Raw genomic sequence first — 20,293 nt, 5'->3', positions numbered from 1 at the left:
AGCCACCCTTCCTCTTTCTAATATTGTCTCTCTCTTGCTACACCTTCATATGTCCCTTTTTTTCATAGATGGATATCTTCTCTCCATCTTCACATGTGGGATTTGTCTGGTGTATCGCCTGTTGGGCCAGACTGTCCATTTGTGTGACATTCTTCTTGTCACATTCCTATCGCCTTTGCACTGCATTTGTCTATCAACAAAAGTGGCTAGTCTTTTGTGTTTGGTCCATCTGCCACTCCTTTACTCCTGGCCAACATACTGTGAACTATTTTTCTGCCTTTGCTGGTTATTGGGCAGCCTTGTCCATGGCATTTTGCCTTTCCCAGTACAATAGTGTGTTTCTTCCTCTGTCCTCTCCACACTGTTCCGCTTTTTCATTCTTCTCTGACTTCCTCACCCAACTCCCATTCCTGACTGAAATCTTAGTGGGGTTTTCCACACACTCATGCATGCCCCATTCATGCCATTGTCTTCTTGCTTTTTTCTACCATCTTTCTCTCAGGATTTACTTTTCATCCTCGCCAGCAACTATCATCATTCAAATGTCTATGCTGTGGATGCTTCTTGCACTCTCTCCCCACACTCCTGTTTCCTTAGATCCATTCTTGTTTATATAACATTAAATAATATTAATTTCAGAAAAAATGGGTGGAGGGGTTGGCTCCCCTACCCTAGACCCATGTATGTTTATACAATAGTAAAAATGTAGTTACACAATTATAAATTAGAAATATAAGAAATTGTAAAGAAACAGTAAATTTAAGCTTTATTTAAATTTATATAGCTAAAACTTTGAGGATGCTGTCAACCAGTTTCCTTCTCTCTAGTCAGCAGTTTAAAATTAGTGACAGTGGCATATGGCTTGAGTAGCTTTGAAATAACAAATACAGGACATACAAATTTAGTAGCAATGAGAATCAAATTGAGACCCTCATACCGAAAGGCCTTCCCAATTATGTGACTTTTTGCTTATCAGTAAGCAAACATAATGGTAGTAGTTTGATTACTTGGATACTTGGAATAATCAAAAACAGTAAATAATAGGAAACTCTAATTTTGATTAATTGATTATTTTTGTGACAGTTAATCTAATCATAATTTTAATTAACTGACTGTTCGAATGGTCAAACTAATAATTAGAAACATTAATTTCAATCAGTTGATTATTTTTCCGACATTAATCGATTATTCAGTTAGTTTATGAGGCACTTATTGATATAATAGCTGTTTACGGATTATTAATTATATCAATTAATTGCTTATATTGCCCAGATATACCCAATTTGTAAGTGAATACTTCAAGCCAACTTTTTCATCTGACCCACATCAAAATAAATCTGGATGTTTTTATTGTTAATATTTCTGATATAAAAACAACAATGTGCTGGTTTTAACAAAAACTTTTATAAGGGGTATAAATATCATTTGAAAAAGTGAATTTAAAGTCTTCCAAATATATTGGCTAATCATTCAATTGTTAATAATACATAAGTTCACTCCACTTATATACTGTCTTAGTTATGTATCATGGTTGGTATTTTTATCAACAACAAAAGCCCCCAATTGCACAAGCGGTATGTCTGTGGATTTACAATGCGGATTTTGGTACTCGTGGTGGGCAGAGCACAGATAGCCCATTGTGTAGCTTGTGCATAACTTAAACAAACCAACAACAAAAAACGGACAGACCCTAAGTGCAAGCTTCTTTTTTTTGGTACATTGCAACTTCATCACATCAAAAATATTGATACATTTGTTTCAGTTTTATTAATAATTTAAATCATTGTACTCACCAAAGATGAAATTTCACCACCAGATGTGCGGGAACAACAAAATCAAGCAACTTTTAACATAAGATCCTTATTTTTTATGACTTTTTTTAAAAAAAACCGTATGTCTTCCAAAAATACAAAAGAAATCCAATTGGAAAAAATTCAGATTTTACTCAGAAAAATTAATATGTTTGAGTGCTCTGGTGTTAGTTTTGTGTACAACCAACTTGCAGTAATTACAGCAGTGGAAAACATGTTTTGCAGGCACAGATGATTCTGGAATGCACAGTTTTTCAAGCCTTGGAAATGGTTGTACATTGACTTTCCACCATTCCAACAAACTCCACTCTAATGAAGGGCATGGCTTCCTGCAGTAATTTTCAAGCTCATTTTCAACTGAATTCTGATAAGGTTTTTCTGCTACTGGCTCAGAGATTTCAGCCACAGCACTTGAAGCTGCCTCACTTTTGATTGACAGCACAAGTTGCAAAAGGTTTGATTTAATAGCAGTTTGAATACCAGGTAAAAGAATCTGCCAGTACATATGGCATGGATCCAACAGGGATGTTGTAAGTGCAGGTTTGGTAATTATGACAGTATTATTAGATTTCATGCAATGCTCCAGAGATTTTTAGCAAGATTTCCTGCAGTATGTTATTTTGGCACACTGTCTGTTTGTAGAACATTGGATCAAACCTTCCAGTTTTCAATGTAATGACAAGTGACCATCACACAGTTTTTAGCATTTAATGCTGTCCAACAGGTAAAAGGTACTTCATTAGCTTTTACCTACTTTTCTTGGGGATAGTTCATGCAGCCTTCACAGCACTTCTGTAGTTGTGAGGTTACAATTTATTTCACAGGCACACAGTATTTAGATTCCACAAAACCCGTTAATGGCCAAAAACCCACATGTTCAGTGTCGCTTACAGGCAACACATCTTCAATTATCATAGCACGTAAAAACTCACATTGCCAGAAACAAATTACATCATCGCTGTTTGTTTTTGGTCTTGTTATTTACTTGAAACAGATGATTCAGCATTGTGCCTGGACTGTTTACACTCATCAGCTCTGTATTACATCTTTCATCTAATGGTGTGTCCCTCTATTTTTGTAAAATGATTCCATGTGTAACTTATTTTCAACTTTATCTTATTCAACGTATGTTTATTATTGAAAAATGTATACCAAATTGTGATATTTCACACAACATAATTTAATGAGCTGATACAATTATCTCCCTCTTGATAACTGTGTTTTTGTTTTTTTTTCTGAGAACAAACTGTGCTTAAAAATACACCAGCAGGGAAATAAAAATGAGCACATAAAACTTTGATCATTAGTTTCACAAACTCTGATTAGCACTAATCTTGAACTGTATATTGTTAATTTAGATAAAATAGTCTAGAGCTGTTGATAATTTTGGTCTATGAAACCAGCCATGAAAGACTTACAGTGTAAGATACCAATTATTTTACCAATCTATATTATACATTAAGTGCAATATGTTAACAGTATAAATAAATAAATTTTTTACATCCATAAAATTTATATTTTCATATATATATATTTGTAACAGATTGCAAGGTTGTAACTTGTTCTAGTTCTCGTTGTATGGTGTGGTATTCATTAAATTTATTATTCTTATTTTTAAAAAGTGTCCCAGATGAAAAGACCCAAATAGGTGTAAAGAAGATTTTGAAAGTTTGGGAAGATAGAAATGTGTACAACAACAATGATATTGAAGAATTCCGTAAAGCCACACAACATCATACTGAACAGATTTGGACTACAGGTAGGTTTTATATGTATGTAATATATTAACAAGCATTTCTCATCAGGTATTATAGTAAATATATGTTAAAGAGTAAGGATAAATGATGTTTGTAACAGTATAAATGTGAACATTTACTTTTCTCAGAAGTCCATTTAGTAAGAACTTAAGTCATATGGAAATTACTGGACTTTGATTGATTTTTATCCACAAGGTCAGTCTTTATTTGGAGACTTGTATTTAAAATCTATGTTGCTTCATTTTTGTGATAAATGATACTGAAGAAGTTAATTAGTTAATGCATGATACAGAATTAAACAGATTTTGACATTGCACCACATTGACACAGAGGCTAATTAAGAGTGACGTATGAGTCAAAGATTAGCAGAATGTCTTATGAACCACCAAGCTTCATTTAGTAGAATCCTGATGATGTTACTATGCTACAGTAGTAAAGCAAAGCAGACATGTTTCTGTAAATAGTGTCATAGAATGTGAGCAATTGTAATTAAGCTTCTACCTCAGTATCTGTTTTTGATACTTAGCACCTGAATGACTTGTTGCCAATCTCAAAACTCAGGAGAACAGCTGAGAGAATGTGTGTGTTGATGTCATGAAAATAAATAGTATTAATGAAGCTGTATAAAGTATAAAACCATCCAGTAATGAAGTAGATATTTTTGAAACATGGTGCATGAAAAAGAGAAAAATCAGGTGGACACATTAGGTAACTTGGAAAAGATAATACTTGGGTAAATCATTTGACAGAAATATATCATTAATTGATGCAATAGTGTTATGATAACCAGAGATTACTTCATAAATTTGCAGCTGTTCTTGTGAAATTGTACTTCCGAGACAGTGCTTCCCTCCACTCACAAGATTAGCTATTTTCTTCCAGTGCTGCCCTCTATATGCAAACTTTTTACTTTATGCATGCCACAAGCCTTCTGCTCCCCCGTATTGGAATCAAATGATTCCAGCATGTCTCTCGTGCAAATCATCATGTGTCACCTCTTCACCAATAGTAGCTTGATATACTCCTGTGACTCATGTGGCTCTCTCTATATGCCTTTTCCGAACTATCACTTCTTGTTTGGCAGCGCTTGTGCTTGGACATGTTCCTTTGTTTGTTTTAAGTTTCATGTTCAACTTTATTATACTTGGAAAGTGGTTTTAATTTAAATTACTTCAAAGTTTATTAAGACTGTTTCTTCACTTTAATTGAATCCTAGTTAAATTGTGCACAGTCTTTTTCTAGACCAACAATTGTTAGGTTTCTTTTTTCCTGTTTGCGAGGCAGTCCCTGAATCTCCTCTTAGCCTGACCCATGCTCAATTTTCCCGCCTTCGTCTTACCATCACAAGTCTTTTATGGTATCTCTCTGTCATCCATCTCCTCTCTGAAGCTCTCCACATAAATCCTGTGAGGTTTTCTGGTGACATCCTCTCCCTTCTTTCTTCCATGTTGACCCATTTGTTGTCTTTGGCTCTGGCTTTGCATACATGTTTTCTCTTTTGTTGGAATTTTCTAGGACATGATGCAACCTTAACTCGTGTCCATTTACCAGCATCTTATTTTCAAGGTTTACTTATGGCCCCATTTTTGCAGCATTACATATTTGACACAATTCTCGAGTCCTTGGAGTCACGAGTTATATCAGTACAACAACAGTCTACCTTTTCCACTCTTGTTGCCCATTTTGCTTAGTCGGAACCAAATATGGCACCTGTTACAGTTTCCCGTCCTTCTCCTTCCCAACCCTTACCTGTCCCTCCTGCTTGGAGTGCCTTGTCTTGTCATTTTCCTTAACGACGGATGTCACGTCGACAATGGTATCGTTGACTACCTGGTGGTTTCTCATCCGATGGGAGTTTGACTTGTCGATTTTCTTCATCAATGGCATCCTTTCATTAAAGATCATTAAGTTCTTCAAATTTTATCAGAAGGAATTGTGATCCTGTTTCTTTCCCCACCTCCAGTGTCTCCTATACCTGTTTCCTTCTCTCTGCCTCGGGATCCAATGACTGGCCAACGTCTATCGAAGGTGGTTCAGGACCAACTATCTCAGCAGTCTATCGAACCTGTTCTACTTACTTCAACAGGTTAGTATTACTGACTTTTTGATGTTTCCAAGAAAACTGGGGACTGGAGGCCTGTCATCGATTTGTCCCACCTCAATCGATTTGTTCAACTGCCCTGTTTTACCATTGACTGATTTCTCACTCTACAATGGATGTTTTCTCTGGCCATATGGATGACCAAGATAGACGTCACCAATGCTTATCTACACAACCCTGTCTCAACATGGTCTCGTCTGTATCTTTGGTTCGTCCATCACGGGGTGATTTATCAATTTCATGCCTTATCCTTCAGGCTTGCTTCCACCACTTATATTTTCTGATGGATGGTCGGAGCTTTTGCTCACCATCTTCATGCTCTGGGGCTGCGATTCCACCATTAAATGGACGACTGGCTTCATTTGGTTGTTTCTGAAATGGGAGTTAGCCAGCCATACTTGTCAGCTTCTTCATGTGGCTGCTTAGGTGGGCTGAATAATCACATTGAAGACGTCCTTCCTCTGTCCTACCCAATATTTTGTCCATATAGGTTTCCTTTTTGACACTTCTCTCAGTCTGGCCCAACCTTCTCCTCTACGACTTCATTCTATGGAATTGTTAGTTTGCTACGCCTTTTCAGCTTTCGAAGTTCAATCACTTTTGGGGATGTTGTCTTCAATCATGTCAATGGTCCTCCTTGGTCTTCATGATCAATGGAACTTTGCTTGGGATCCCTTGGAACCTCTCGTTACCCTTCCTCATACTCTGTTGGATGACCTGCTTTGGTGGTTGGACAAGACCCATACATCGGTGGGCATCCCACTTCCTCCTCCTCATTCGGAATCGCATCTGTTCACGGATGCATCCCTCTAGGGCTAGGGTGCATGGGTCAATCACCAAGGAGCTTCAGGTCTTTATTCTGTCGATGAGCAGACTTTGCATATCAACGTCCTCGAGCTTCTCACGATCTGTTGGGCTTTGAATCACTTCCTTCCTCTTGCCAGACATTATTTGGTGAAAATTCATTCTAACAGTTCTATGGTGGCAGCACATATTAATCACCAAGGGGGCACTTGGTAAAGATCTTTGTTTTTGTACATTGGATCTCCTATATTGGGCCCACATTCACCACATTCATCTCATTGCATATCACGTTCCAGGTGGTTTCAATCTCATAGCAGATCATCTTTCCCGCCTCAACCAACTTTATCCGACAGAATGATCTTTAGGTCCCACAAATTCCTTTTTGTTTATCCTCCTATCCGATTACTTCATCAGGTGTTCTCTCTCATCCATATTACTCCATGTCGAGTCCTCTGATCCCTTCCTATTGGACGGCTCAACCATGGTTTACATGATTACACCAACTCCAACTTTTCCTCCAATACTGTTTCCCTTATCTCCTTCTCTCTTCATCAACCTTGGTCACTGGTTCTATATGACCCTCTTTAATGGAAGTATATCAGTGCAAATGGAAAGTGTTCCACAGTTGGTATTCTACTCTAGGATTCCATGCTGACCAACCTGCTGTGGCTCCTGTGGCTGAGTTTCTGACATGGCTTTTCGACCGAGGGTATTTGATCTCGGATTATCGGGCTGCCTTATCTCATACTTTTCATTTTTCCCAATACTGACAAATTTGTGCTTCCCCTGTTCCTTCCAGATTCATTGTCCCACCCAGACAACATAGTCTTCCAAACTGGGATATTAATGTGGTCCTCCATTCCCTCACTTTACCTCCATTTGAACCTATTTCTTCGTGCTCCATGTTTCACCATTCCCTTAAAACATATTTCATCTCTTCTTAGCCTGTGGATGTCAAAGGTCTATGTTGTTTGCCATTGATGTTTCATGTACACTTCACCACCACACCTATCTTCTCCTTTATCCTGATCGTTCCTTCCTCCCAAAAACCTTGGTGGCTAAGGAGGGTAATTACTCCTTTTGCCTCTTTCTTTTCCTTGTATTTCTCATCTCTACCCTCATCCTGATCAAGATAAACTTCTATGTATAGTAATTGAATCAAACATCGAACCCAATTGGTGAGGATAGAAGGGGATAGATTATGAACACAGGAAGACTGCCAAGGGATAAAGAGTTTGGAATGGGTACCATGGAAGGAAGCCCTGCGAGCAATATAACAATGAAGGGTATAGGGCTTACTCCTCCTTGTCCCAATGGAATTTGTTCAAGGTGTCTTCTCACCAGATTCAACACCTCACCTTTCCTTCACATCTCGTCTTCATCAGCCATTGGAGGAAATCCTACCATTGGGCATGTGGATTACACCTAATACATTTGTCTCCCATTATTTACACCATATCGTGGTTTCTTCTTCATAAGGTTTTTGTCTTCCACCTGTGACCATTCTTCACACTTCTGTGTGACTTTGACTGGGTAAGTCTATATTCATACATTCTTTTCATTTCAGGGGCCCTTGCTTCATTTATTCTTTATAAGGATCTCACTCTGACAAGGTATATCTCAATCAGAAATCCACACTGTACAGCCATGTTGACTCGTGCTTTAACTTCCATGGATTCGCAATGTTCTCCATTGAGATGGGGTGTTCTACAAGATTGCTTGTAGGTGAATAACTTCAAGATATAATTGCTTCATAAACTTGCTTGTTCTTGTCTGTACCAGCCATTGACTGCTTGGGTAAAGCAGAAGGTGATAGCTGCCCATCCCTGCCATGCATTGTATTGAATAAATTGGTATGGTCTGCTTTTCAAAGTAGTGGTCACCCATTGCACTGTCTCAGGTGATGACGTTCCTCTGGACTCTCCAACACGTTCTCACCCCCTTTCTTCTAGTGTAGTGTGGGAGTCCTTACCACTTTCCAGTTCCAAGCTGCTTGGGTGGTCGACTGTGGAGGCACCTTCCTGAATGGGTTCCACACAAAGATGGCTATAACCGTTCAGTGGAGAGTAGGGCAGTGGTGTTCTGTAGGTGTAGATGACGTGATATCCTCCACTATGTGTTATACACTCACTAAGGAGTGAGGCATCAAATTGCAGTTCACCCCTTTGATTGGGAGCCTCATCCTACCCCCACATGAATGTCAGTAACCCCTAGCTGGGTTTTGGATAAAGAGTAGAACCAATCAACATAAGTTCTCACACATGTTTATAGTTGTCTAATATCCTCCCTTGATTATACTCCTGTGTTGTGGGTCACAGTGGAGGTAAGGGGAATTGTTCCAGTTCTGTTCTTTTTGCTATTCCTTGTGTATCTTATTCCGAGGATGTTATTGCTTTTGGATGGTTCCAGTTTATTTCGCTGTTGGGGGAGTTGATTTATATTTAATAGATATCTTTTCCATACCAAATGTCAGGTCCCTGGATTGATATATCAAAGCTAACATGTGTCATCTTTGAAGTTGGAGTAGTTCTAGATTCCCTCTGGTCTCTTGAACTTCAGATGAAGATGGTATGATCCTCATCCTACACCTAGGGGCACATCCATTGATCTACCAACTTTCATACTTTATGGGATTAAGTTCCATATATATTTCATGGTTAGGATCACTATCCTGCCTTAGTTCTCTCCGACTTGGATGTGCTCCTCTCTTTTCCGCTCTTATCTCCTACATACTTCACGGATGGGCGAAGTGTATACCTGGTTCAGAAGTGGTGCGGCTCCCCTGATCAGATCTTCAGATCTGACTCTCCCTTTTCCAGGTGTATTCTTTGGATGCTGTTGGGGGGGGGGGGGTGTACTTCTGTTATTCCCTCACACTGGTACCTCCACCTAATCAATGTGGAATTATAGCTAATCTTGTGAGTGGAGGGAGGTACCATATCTGAAGTTATAATTTTTCTATACTGAAAATGTATTTCCAATAGGTACTTCCTTCTACCTACACTTCCCACCTTTCTTCCCCACTTTCCTCTGGTGCTTACATCTTCTGCCAAACTCCGAAGTGATAGTTTGGTAGAGGCATATAGAGGGAGCCACATGTGTCAAGTATGTCATGCTACTATTGGTGGAGAAGTGACACATAATGATTTGCATGAAAGACATATTGTAATCATTTGATTCCATTAGGGGGAGCAGAAGGCTTGTGGCACATGTAAAGAAAACGTTTGCATATAGAGGGCAGCACTGGATGAGAATAGTTAATCTTGTGAGTAGAGGGAAGTACCTATCAGAGATATATTTTCAGTATTGGAAAATTATAACTTGTGTGTGTCTGTCTACATATAATGAGCTACAACTATGTTTATATGCTAATCAAAGATGTGAAGATGTTCCCAGTTACCCCATTGCTTATTAAAGTTTTGTATGGGTAAGAGTTAATTCATTACAAATTGTATTCTGGTCATCTTGCACTTTCTTATGTGTTGTCATAGCAGCTTGGAGAAGTATGGTTTTTGGTGTAACGTGAAAGTGGCTTTGTTTATTTGCCATCTTCCATTAGTTCTTTGTATTCTATCTTGTTTTACCATGTCAGCATGAAAGAGCATGTGCATGGAGTAAACTGCTTTACTTCAGACAGTACTCTGCAGAAATACTAATTAGTTTTCACTTTTTTCAGAATTTGAAAGAAATATCATGACATTATTTTTGTATGATAAGACATTACAATCTTTCAACCCAAAAATAGTGTCTTGAAAGTAAGTCATTATTTTAATGTTCAATATTTCAATTTTCAGTCTTTTGAGCTAGAAACCATTATTACCTGACAAAATTATTTGTATTAATACACAGCAGTATACAGTTTTCATGCAGAAATGTAACTTAAAAATAATACTGATTATTATAAAAGAATAACAGAGTGAGAAGTAAGCACAACAAGTAAATACAATATAAGGTTGATTGTTCTCTTGACATCTAGATTAGAATTAGATTTTTCTTGTTTATATATATATATGGCTTTTAAAATGATTTTCTTCATCATATTTTTTCTTAGTTTTTAAACAAAGTGCATTTATGTTTTATCCAGTATTTTAAACAATAAATGTAAAAATTATGAATTGTTTTCACTAGACATATTAACAAACTGAAGGTTTTAAATATGGGGCAGTTGACTTTTTGAGTAAGTGAACTATATAGAACTTACGTGACAATTGCTTTTTCTTAGATTTTTTTAGACCCTTCATTGATCACAAGTTAAAGTTTCAGTAATTACCTGAAGTTTGACTCTAAGCAGGTAGTTTGTTTTGAGCAGAAATTAATATTAATTATAAAACACAGTGTAGTATAAAACAAACTCTGGGAATTTCTTAAATTCATTTCAAAATAAGTTTTTAATCCAAAGCTAAGCATTATACTAGGTTAGATTAATTGTAATCCACCAAGTAATATGTCAATCTCTGATTTTCATTGTCCATATGCCTACAAGGAAGTGAAGCTTAGTTTAACATTTTTTAACTTGTTAACATAATATATGTATTTACAACTAATCTAAATTTCCTAAGCTAGACAAACTTAATGAGATGTTATTAGGATTACAGTATAAAATGTTTTTAACAGTGAAGGTACCCAACTAGTTGTTGAAACAATATATTCTAATTTTTATCCTAAGAAAAGTATATTTAATTAGCTGTACTGATTGTCAAGTTGATTTTGAGTTTTTCTGTAAATAAATAGCTTTCTCTGATCAGAAGTTAATTAATATAAGAGAAGTTTAAAAAGTGGGTAAAGCTGTAATGACTTCCAGAGTCTTATAATGCAGTGGCATATTGTCAACGTATTTTTCATGTTAGTGAATTAACATTATCCTTTTCTGGTAGAAATAGAACCTCCAGTGAAGAAAATAAAACCAATCCCTGAAGAAAAGGATCAAGTTCATTCTTTACCTCCTGGAGATCCACCAGATGTAAGTGTTCTCACAGAAGTGAGTACCTGAAAGTTTAAGTAATAATAGATGTGAAGAAAAGCATGGTGTTGATTTCAATATGAAGTGTGTAAATGTGCCCTGCTGTTACCATAGGTATCTTAATTTTTTTTGTCATTTGATTTTGAGTGCTACCAATGCAGTGCAGTAAGTTGAGATAGTACAATTCTTGTACCATGACCTTCCAATATGGTCTTACCTTCTTTCTTATCTTGATCTCCTTCTGCCCTCTATCCATTACAAAAAATTTTTGAGATCAGTGCACCATTATATATACCCCATCAATTTTGCTTCATTTCTGAACATGTACATATCATATGACTACTCTCCACACACACACTTACTGAGGCTGTCCACAACCTGCTACACAAAGTAGCTATTGAGCAGGTTTACCCCCATTCAACTGGGGTTTTATTTCTATCTCTTCATGTTCCCCAAGAAGATGGGAGATTGGAGACCTATCATCAGTCTATCCTGGTTGAATTCTTTTCTGAACCCCTTGGACTCTGGATGACCAAGTTCGATGTGACAGACACCTATCTTCACGTTTCTATTGCTCCTGAGTCACATTGTTTTCTTTGGTTCGTTGATGAGGGTTGTGTGATCCAGTTCAGGACCTTGCGGTTTGGACCAACCTCAGCTTCTTATGTGTTTTGTCGGGTGGTACACACTTTTGCCCATCGTCTTTACTCGATGGGTCTTTGCACTCATCATTGCATGGACAACTAGCTACTGCTTGCTTTTTCCATTCACAGTCAAGGAACCACACTCATTTACTCCTACAGGAAGTACCATGGGTGGGTTTTCTGATCAAGATGGAAAAATCTATTCTTACCTCCACTTAATAACATGTGCATTTGGGGATTTTCTTCAATTTCAACCTCAGTTGGGCCCGGCCTTTTCCTTTTCATCTCCGGGATATGGAGTGAGCAGTCACAAAGGCCCTCACCTCACTTTCTCTCACGGCTCGAGAGGTTCTGTATCTTTTGGGGATGTGGGCTTCCTTGGTGGCTCTCACTTACATGAGTCGAGCTCATATGCGTTCACTTCAGTGGACACTCGTCGATCAGTGGACCACCCTGTTACTCTTCCTTTCACGATCAGTGCTGACCTGGCTTGGTGGCTCATCGGGGACCAGACCATGTCAGGGGTTCAATATTTTCTGAAGTTACTTCTGTTCACCATTGCATCTTTAGAGGGTTAGGATGCTTCTCTAAACTCTTAGGAGATTTCTGATCTCTGGTAAGTCAAGGAGTCTGTCCTCCATATAAAAATTCTAAAATTCATGGCAGTTTATTGAGCTTTGTCCCATTTACTTCTTCTCCTGCAGGGGAGTGTGGTTATGGCTCACTCAAACAACTCCATTGTTGTCACTTATATCACCAAGCAAGGGGGTACCAAATCCAGGTCTCCTTTTCTGGACCCATAGTCACCACATTGTGATCTTAGCTTGACATGCTCCTGGTGCCCTGAATCTGGTTGTAGATCGATAATCTTGTCCCAATAAGATTCTCCCCACAGAGTGGTCCCTCAATCCTCTGATCTCTTGGTGAGTGTACTCCCTGCTGAGTACCACTCATATCAATGCCTTTTCCATCCACTGGAACACCAAACTTTCTTCCTTTTGGTCACTAGGAGTGGATGTGTTCAGTCAAGTTTGGAGGGATATTCACATCTATGCTTACCCTCCTACTTGACTCCTTTCCAGAGTTCTATCCCTAATCCAAACCACTCCATGTGTAGTCTTACTTGTGGATCCATATTGGCTAGTGCAGTCATGGTTCCCTCTGCTCCGACCTTTACGTGTACAACCTCTCCCACACTTACTGCTGTCTCAGTCTCTACTGTATCAACCTTAGTCAGACATTGTTCATCCAGATGTCACCAAACTTCGTCTTCACGCATGGCTTTTGTCCGGGCCATTGCTTCAGCCCAGGGATTGACCCCTCGTGTTGCATCTTTCATTTACCTGATCCATCAGACCTTCTTCCATGGTCATTTACCAAAGGCAATGGTCTGCATTCTGCCTTTGGTCTATTTGGTGTGGCTTCCATCCATTACACCCTTCCATTCATCATCTTTCCCAATTCTTCACCCGGTTGTGTGACAAAGGCTTGTCCTCTTCAACTGTGTCTAGCTATCGGGTGACCTTGTCAAACACCTGTTTCTCCAAGTTTCATAAGGTTTTGTCTTTCCATGCTTTTCCACTCCTTTCGAGTCATGTGTTTTCTATGTTCCTCTGATTTGATTGGGATCTCAGTGTGGTCCTTTATGCCCTTTCTCATCCTCCCTTTGAATTTATATCTATGCTATGTTTTTGCAATCCTTGTTGCAGCATTTCTGCAATTTTCTGCCCACTCTTGTGTACAAAATCAATGAACTCAATAAAACGTTTGTTAATTTTCCATTCTCCAGCCTCTTTATCATTATGCACATACCTCAGGATAAGTACATTTTGTTCTGTATGGAAGATATCTGGAGTAGTGTCACATATCACAGAAAATTAAATAGATTCATTCCTCTCTGCTACAATCATTGTCAAAGCATGCTGACCACATAATTCAATAAATTTGTTCTGACTTTCCCTAGATAGATAATGAGCTTGCATTTTTTCTCCCTTTTCTTGACTTTGTTTCCCTTTTGTAGTGCAGAAGGGGGTCACAGTGCAATATTTGTTCAAGTGCACCTAGGAAACTGCCATTGTGAACATCATTGATTGTGGAACTTCTTTCTCGAAATGCCAAATTTCTAGATGCCAGAAATAAGGTTACATTCAAAAGTCTCTCTTGTAAAGTTCTTTTCTGCTTATGATTTTATTTGCTTTTGAAGCTGGCTAAAGATCCCTCTACCTTGTAAAGCCTGCTGCAGGTTTCTCCACTGCCAGTAACAATGCTGATACTGACTACTACTATTGTGTTAGGAAAGTCTGTCCTATAATTTGTGCCACTTGCCACATTGAACCCTTCTTTTTATCACGGTGCACTACAAGAGTTTTTCTCCAGCTCATTAGAAAATAGCAAATGAGGGATGCAAGATAAGGCTCCTTTACTCTTGTTCCAAGTTAACCAATTTCTCACTACCTCCTCACAGTCATTTGGTGATTTTGAATACAGAATATACTCAGGGAATGTACGACCATCAGAATCTAATGGCATAGATTTAACTATTTCTGTAAGGTCAACATGGCTTGTTTGACAACACTTGATGATATTTTGCCTATCAAAATCAGTTAGTCTCTCTGGCCACATACCTGGGTCATTTGTGTAAAAAAAAGTCAGTTTTATCCTTTTGGGGATTGTCTGTTGCTGAGATTTTTCTTTTATCTGGTAATATGTTACAGTGTCAGATTCCAATGTATATTTTACATCCACACTGTTAGGCCAAGATCCATCAGCACATTCTCCTTGTGAAAGCATGGTACATGTTTGAATCAATTTTTAAGTACTGAGTGAGCACGACTGCATGAGCATAATGCATACATGACGACGGTACATATGCGTGACGTCTGTTTGCATACTCACGAGCAAACCATCTCTAGGGGAGGGGGCAGAGGGATTTAAAAAGCTTATGATATGACTTAAATGCCAAACATCTTGGTGTACATTAAGAATATATTTCCAGGACTTATAAGGAAATGTGTTTTGGTAATACAATTAAAACAATAAACAATGCTCGAGTCAGACCCCCACCCAAGGACTCGGGCCCGGAACAATTTGTCTGGGTTGGGCCCCCCTGGTAATATTGAAATTAATTCCAATTAATTAATAAGTGTTTTCATCTAGTTTTGTACTTGTATTGTTTTCACTTTTTCCCACAAATTTTACCAGAAAAGTTGTGTATCACATGTTGCACCATATTGAGTAATGATATGTTTTTGCCTATTAAACATTCAGTTTAAAGAACTGACCAAATTTGCTAATTAGAAGGATATTTTAGGACAGAAATTAAAATGTGTATATACAACTAGAACTAATATTGACAGACTTGACTAAAGATAATTAACCTGGTATAAATTCCCATGATGATTATAAAAATATAGTACTTTTATCAGAAAGGTTTTCTATTTATTATTAAAAAATAGAACAGTTTCATCCAAACTAGAGCATTTTTAGAGCTTTCAACAAATGTAAATAATGTATAGATTAATAAGAGAAGTATGAATGAAAACATACAAAATCTAGATTTTAAATATAATTTTCTTGACAAAATTCACAGTCTGATTTATCAAATCAGTTTTCTGTATGACAGAGGTCTATAAGATGGGAACTTTGACCTCTCTTGAAGTTTACTTAATGTTTAATTTATATATGTATTATTTTCACCTTATCCCACAAATGTTAAAAATCACAAAAAATTACCAGAAAAATAATTTTCAATCTTTTCCATAACTCACAAAAAAAGTGTCATCAGTGACTGTCAGAGCATCTTGAACCTCTTCAGGTAAGGAAGCAGGTCTTGTAAAGCTGTGTTCCTTGTGACATTTGAGCCACAGGAGCCATACTGTTAACAGCATCCCCAGTTATCTTGCTCTTGCATGGCACAGGCTTTGCAAGGATAATGTAGATTGATCAAATTTTCGTGTATATAGGTTTAACTTTGTATTGTTTGTTACATGATCATTGATCATTGTCAATTCTTTATTATTTGCCCCCCAGTGGTACAGCAGTATGTCTGCAGACTTACACTGCTAGAAATCAGGTTTCGATACCCATGGTGGGCAGAACACAGATGCCCCATTGTGTAGCTTTGTGCTTAACTACAAATAAACAATTCTTTTTTATGGTGAAATGTACAATCATATGTATTATGCAATATGTTATGTCCATGTTTTGCTAAATAAATAAAAAATACTAGAATACAATAGTTTAACCAAGTTTTACAAAGAGTACGAGTTTATTAATAGATGTATAAGAGATTTTATAATTTACAGAATTGTTAATTTTCTGATCAGAAAGTATTTTGATAGTGTAACCTGATTACCTAAGCATTATTTATGACTTCTTGCATTTAAAAAAATCCTAAACAGCAAACTTTGTTGCTTCTATGATTTCTTCCAAAAATGTCATGAAAAAAACTTAATAAAAATTGTATTTTCTCTGCATTTTTCTTAAGCCTTTTTGTGTAAATGTAATCCTTTTTTATTTGTGTCATAAGTTACATCTTTGGGTAAGAATGATTAAAAGTTCATGAGGTAGTTGATTGAACTAGATTTTGTAGATAAAGTATTTTTCAATATTTTAGCCTGAAGAGTTAATCAAAGCACTTCAAGATCTAGAAAATGCTGCTTCTTCTGATGCAGTAGTTCGGGAAAAAATTGCAAACCTTCCACCTGAGGTTTCTGATGTGTCACTGTTAGAAAAGTTGGATGGTAAGGTTGTGAATTTTCAGTTCTCCAGCTGTATTAGATGATTTAAAGGTATAATTATTGGTGTGGAGTTTATAGTAAAGTTCTTTTTTTGTATTGTTTTTCCTATTACTTTCCCAGAATACATTTGATTCTGTACAAAATTATGATGAATTATCTTTTCTTTCCACAATATACTTTAATATGAATTTTAAAAGTTTAGCAAGGAATACATAGTGAATAAAAAGAAACTGATCACATTCAAAAATTATATTTACCATTATTTCACAAGATGACCTTATTGTAAAATGATTATAAAACAATTAGAAATTACAGGGCATTCTAAAATTTTCTCTTCTTTCATTTTGAAGACTTAAAAAGTATAGAGTTTTAAGCAGAATATTAAAAACCATAGTTATCAAATTTAAACTGGTATTTGATCTTGTACACTTCTGCTGGCTGGCTTCCTTTCAATATAATTGCAAATTTTTATCTTAATTATGCTGAAGTAGCATTCTCCAGAATTATTAATTACTGCATAAAAATAATAATTACCATATATCTTAAAGAAAGTTTATATTTTAATTTTGAGCTAATAAGCTTGAGAAAACTAACTATTGTTAAATAAGTAAAAATTTGGAGATCAAAGCACAGAGAGAAATAAATAGACAGACCAATAGTTTACACTTTTCAGAATATGTGCCACAGGGACATGTATTAAGATACACGTAATAATGCTAAGCTAGGAAGCACAAGGGAAAAACATTACTTGCACTTCAATATATATATATATATTTTTTTTTTTTTGAAAAACGTTTTAAGAAATCAACAATTTTTGTATATAGCAAACTTATTGATATTTTCAGATAAGGAGGCAGCAGATAAATTGTCAAAACAGGTGGATGAAGCATGCTCTTTATTGGATGACTACAACAGCCGCCTACAGCAGGAATTAGAAGATCGGAAACAAGTAGCCAAGATGTTGAATGATTATACATATGCACAGAGAAATGCATTAGCTTTAGCTGAACAAAAACTTGAGGTAGGCACATTTTCTGAGAAATACAAAAGTTTTCACTGTGATGTAGGTAAATAAAAATAATTATTGAGTAGTATATGCACATATGTATGTGTTACTTAGTAAATCATTTATTATAGCAAAAGTGGATATGAGATCCTGGGACAGGTTATTATTGTAACATTTTTTAGTGAGACTTCATAAAATTGCATGGCAATAAAAAATAAAGATCATATTTTTACATTAGCCGACTAGTACAAAGTCTAGGATGTATTTTTGTTTCTTTAAACTGATAATTGCAAAATGTTACTTTGTCTTGCATTCTCTTTCAGTCTTATCAAAAGCAGCTCAGGGTTTTGAAATTAATGGCAAAGACAGTAACAGTAAAGACACCAGTTGTATGTAATACACAGTACTATATATATACATATATTTTTTTATTGAATTTGTTTTTAGTTATTAAAAATGTCATGTAAACTATATCAAAGAAGGGTGAAATCCTTGTTTGAATATTATATCTGTTATAATCTTTTCACATGAATAAAACATTTATTGTCTTTTCACAGAATATCAGAGATGATAAATTTTGAAAGACAGATAATTGTACTTATTTCTCTTTTGATACAGGAATACAGAGAAAAACTTCAAAAAGTAACAAGAGTACAAAATGAATTGAAATCACACCTTCAAAATCTCCCAGACCTGACTCTGCTTCCAAATGTTACTGGAGGCTTAGCTCCACTACCCTCTGCTGGAGACCTTTTCAGTCATCACTGAACCAGCATTTAGATTAATTTTGTAGTTAATGTATAGAACAAGACTATATTCAAGTCACGTGAACCAATTTAAAAATATTAATTTAAGAAAAATATGATTAAAAACAGGGTAAGCTTAAACAGTTGATAATACTTGTTGGTAAAATCATGAGGTTCCTTTTACATATCTTTTAGTACTCATAGAACATAACCAAAAGTGAGGGACTGGACACAACATGAAGTCCTTAAATTTCATTGTAAGTCTTACAAAAAAAGGGTACATTAGCATAAATACAGAGATGTACAACAGTTTATATGCACACTTTGCACCACAAACAAAGCTTTATTACAAAGATAAAAACAATACCATTAAAAAATGCTGATACGTGTCTGAGATGAAGTAGAAACACATATTAGATTATTAGAAACATAAACTGGTGCTTATGCAAATTCTTATAAAAAATTAAGAAATTGTTATTGTAAATTCACAATAACAGATACAATTATCATTTGTATACAAATTTTTTAAAAATTGGCAAAATACATGAGCTTGGAAGAATAATATGTTGCTTAACTTAAAAAGAACCAATCTTGGTAGCTTCTAATTTAGTCATAAGCAACTCTTTTTTTTTTTTTTTCTTATAGCTGTACAGTATTTTGTTTGTGCCTCAGTTATCATAGGCTTGTGTTTTTTAATGTATTTTTTGTAGTTAAATATGATTCTGACATCAAACTTAATGAGGTTTCACTGCTTTTCAAGAAGTGTTTTATGGTTGATAATTTGCAGCGTGATCTAAATCTTAGAAAATGATTATTTTGTACTTTGGGAATTTGAACTCCATAATCTTCAAAAGATAGGTAGTATTTTAACCTTCATCAGCACACCTTTGAAAGGTTACGTTATGGAACACCTGGATTAGAAAAAAGGATTAGAAAAAACCTTGAAAATTCAAAATCCTCTGACCTTATATGTATCCATACCTATCTCCGAGTTATCCAGTAAGATGAAAATTTAAAGAAATGACCAATGTTTCCTCTTTTTCTCAAGATACAGCAAAGCAATTAATGGTCACAGATCATGAGACATAATCACGAAATTATATTGCATTTAAAACTTATAATAATGGCATAAACATTAATAAAGTCAACCTTTGTCCCTCTTCATTATTCTATGTTACATGATGAACAATGCATGAAACACTTCTTTAAATTAACTTTGATATAAATTAAACCAAGACTTAAATACATTGTCAGTATGACGTATTCACAATATGTAAGGATATATTTGAAAGCTAAAACGTACTATTAATAAATTTCCTAGTTCAGGGAAAAGTGAAAAAATTAATCAACTGTTATTTACTAAATGCTAACAAGTCATACAATAGAAGGTAAAAAATGACACAGTATGTGGTAATGCTGCTTATTCTTCATTATAAGTGTAATTTATTATATCCAATGTGAACATGAACTGGCAAATAGTACATGTAGTATGACCAGTGTCACTTTTATATCAATTTATTTATTAGGACGCATTTTTAACACCAGAATACAATGCTTTAATAAAAGTTGTAATGCCATTAGTTTTTGAAATTTCAAACCAGAGCTTATTGTTACAGTCATTTTGTGCTGGGGTCCTATTGGACCCCAGGTGATCCATAACGTAACCTTTCAAAGGTGTGCTGATGAAGGTTAAAATACTACCTATCTTTTGAAGATTATGGAGTT

At 36.0% G+C, this 20,293-nt stretch overlaps 1 protein-coding gene across 2 annotated transcripts in view; it reads left to right on the top strand.

Moving 5' to 3' along the window:
* The window catches only part of LOC106474532 (regulation of nuclear pre-mRNA domain-containing protein 1B-like), a 33,820-nt gene extending 13,629 nt beyond the window's left edge, over nucleotides 1-20,191 (top strand). Inside the window, exons 3-7 of one of the 2 annotated variants that reach the window (XM_013935226.2) lie at nucleotides 3,434-3,570; nucleotides 11,348-11,433; nucleotides 16,693-16,819; nucleotides 17,662-17,837; nucleotides 18,441-20,191. In XM_013935226.2, the coding sequence (XP_013790680.1) occupies nucleotides 3,434-3,570; nucleotides 11,348-11,433; nucleotides 16,693-16,819; nucleotides 17,662-17,837; nucleotides 18,441-18,590 (676 nt within the window). In that variant the 3' untranslated portion in view covers nucleotides 18,591-20,191. Of the gene's footprint in view, nucleotides 1-3,433; nucleotides 3,571-11,347; nucleotides 11,452-16,692; nucleotides 16,820-17,661; nucleotides 17,838-18,440 lie in introns of both variants that reach the window. The other variant, XM_022379860.1, reaches the window with a different exon arrangement.
* Nucleotides 20,192-20,293: the final 102 nt, after the last annotated feature.

Source organism: Limulus polyphemus, unplaced genomic scaffold (assembly GCF_000517525.1).
Source record: "Limulus polyphemus unplaced genomic scaffold, Limulus_polyphemus-2.1.2 Scaffold139, whole genome shotgun sequence".
NCBI classification, from domain to species: Eukaryota; Metazoa; Arthropoda; class Merostomata; order Xiphosura; family Limulidae; genus Limulus; species Limulus polyphemus.
The sequence above is the reverse complement of the archived record's forward strand: the minus strand, read 5'-3'. Positions and strand labels throughout refer to the sequence as shown.